This window comes from Sinocyclocheilus rhinocerous, unplaced genomic scaffold, assembly GCF_001515625.1.
Source record: "Sinocyclocheilus rhinocerous isolate Xijiao unplaced genomic scaffold, SAMN03320098_v1.1 scaffold767, whole genome shotgun sequence".
NCBI classification, from domain to species: Eukaryota; Metazoa; Chordata; class Actinopteri; order Cypriniformes; family Cyprinidae; genus Sinocyclocheilus; species Sinocyclocheilus rhinocerous.
The window spans coordinates 730,169-731,536 of record NW_015633562.1 but is presented as its reverse complement, the minus strand read 5'-3'; the positions used below and the strand labels follow the sequence as shown (position 1 = coordinate 731,536).

Here is a 1,368-nt window from a genome sequence, read left to right as displayed (position 1 = left end):
TATGGAGTGTGGTTGTGGAGAGGTGGGGTGTACTGGGTCTCTCTACAACTGGTGTCCTCATCCGAGGAGGATCCGGAGTGGTAATCTGACGTGACCCTCTCCACAGTGCTCGTCACTTTCTTTGTCACATCCTCTTTATCATCATCATCATCACTTGAGAAGGTGGCTACAGTGAAACCATGATTCCTCTCGCCATACCTGTGTCCAATTCACAAGTAAAGATACGTCAAAAAACAAACCAGTAGAGCACTTCTAAATAAACAGAAAAACATCAGCTTTATTTCATAAACTTACCTACAGCACACCTCTCCAGGGTCGACCCAAAGCGTGAGCTCCTTAGGCAGACCAAGGTCCTTATACTGCACTCCACTCTCAGCACACGCTCTGAGCAATTCAGCATCCTCTTTATGGAAGCGGTTCACTCTGATGCACCTGCACATATAGCTCATATAGCTCATTTTAACATGACGCGCACTACATGCATGAATTATATTCTAATTCAAAATGCATTAGGGTGAATAGGGTGAAGAAAAAAACAACTATAAACAAAACAGCATCACACAGATTACATTTTTCATTTAAAAACACGAGTTGCAGTGGGATGGGGAAAACCCCGCCATAAAGTCTCGAGATTTGTTTTTTCAAAGTTGAACTTGCATTAATTTTACATGGCTTTCTAAACATGCGGCTCTTTTGTGCGAGACGCGAGTGCAACGGTGATAGATGTCCCTCTAAAAAAAAGTGCGAAATATGCGTTTCGTGTGAACGGCTTGGTTTCAGTTTTGACGTAAACAAGATCTTCTCCGCATTGATGTTCTCTTTTCCCGCGATATCTGTAATTAACAACGCAGCAGCACATCTAGTGGCTTCAACTGGATAGGTTAACAAAAACATTAAAATGCAATGACACTTACATCGTCATCGCATCTCCTGCGCCACTGATAAGGCTGCCTCCTTAACGCACACCTAAAATTGTGGATTTTTTTTTTCTTTTAATTCGACGAATATTCGAAATTCGATTTTTTTTGGACAGCCCTAGTTCTGACTATCTGTGAATCTAAAGAATATGATATTAAAGGGGTCATATGATGCGATTCCAAGTTTTCCTTTCTCTTTGGAGTGTTACAAGCTGTTTGTGAATAGATAAGGTCCCTAAAGTTGCAAAGACTAAAGTCTCAAACCCAAAGAGATTTTCTTTATAAAAGTTAAGACTCGTCCACGCCCTCCTAAAACGCCTCGTTTAAACACGCCCCCACATGTCTACGTCATGATGTGGGAAGATTTGCATAACACCGCCCACATGTTCACGCAAAGAAAGAAGGCGTAACTTTTGTTGTTGTTTGTTGCTGCCACCGCCGCCGCCATGTT

General features: G+C 42.0%; 1 protein-coding gene across 1 annotated transcript in view; it reads right to left on the bottom strand.

Moving 5' to 3' along the window:
- The window catches only part of LOC107744619 (protein BTG3-like), a 9,716-nt gene that overhangs the window by 6,080 nt on the left and 2,268 nt on the right, over nt 1-1,368 (bottom strand). Inside the window, exon 3 of the mRNA XM_016558408.1 lies at nt 295-432. Within this exon, the coding sequence (XP_016413894.1) occupies nt 295-432 (138 nt within the window). The remainder of the gene's footprint in view (nt 1-294; nt 433-1,368) is intronic.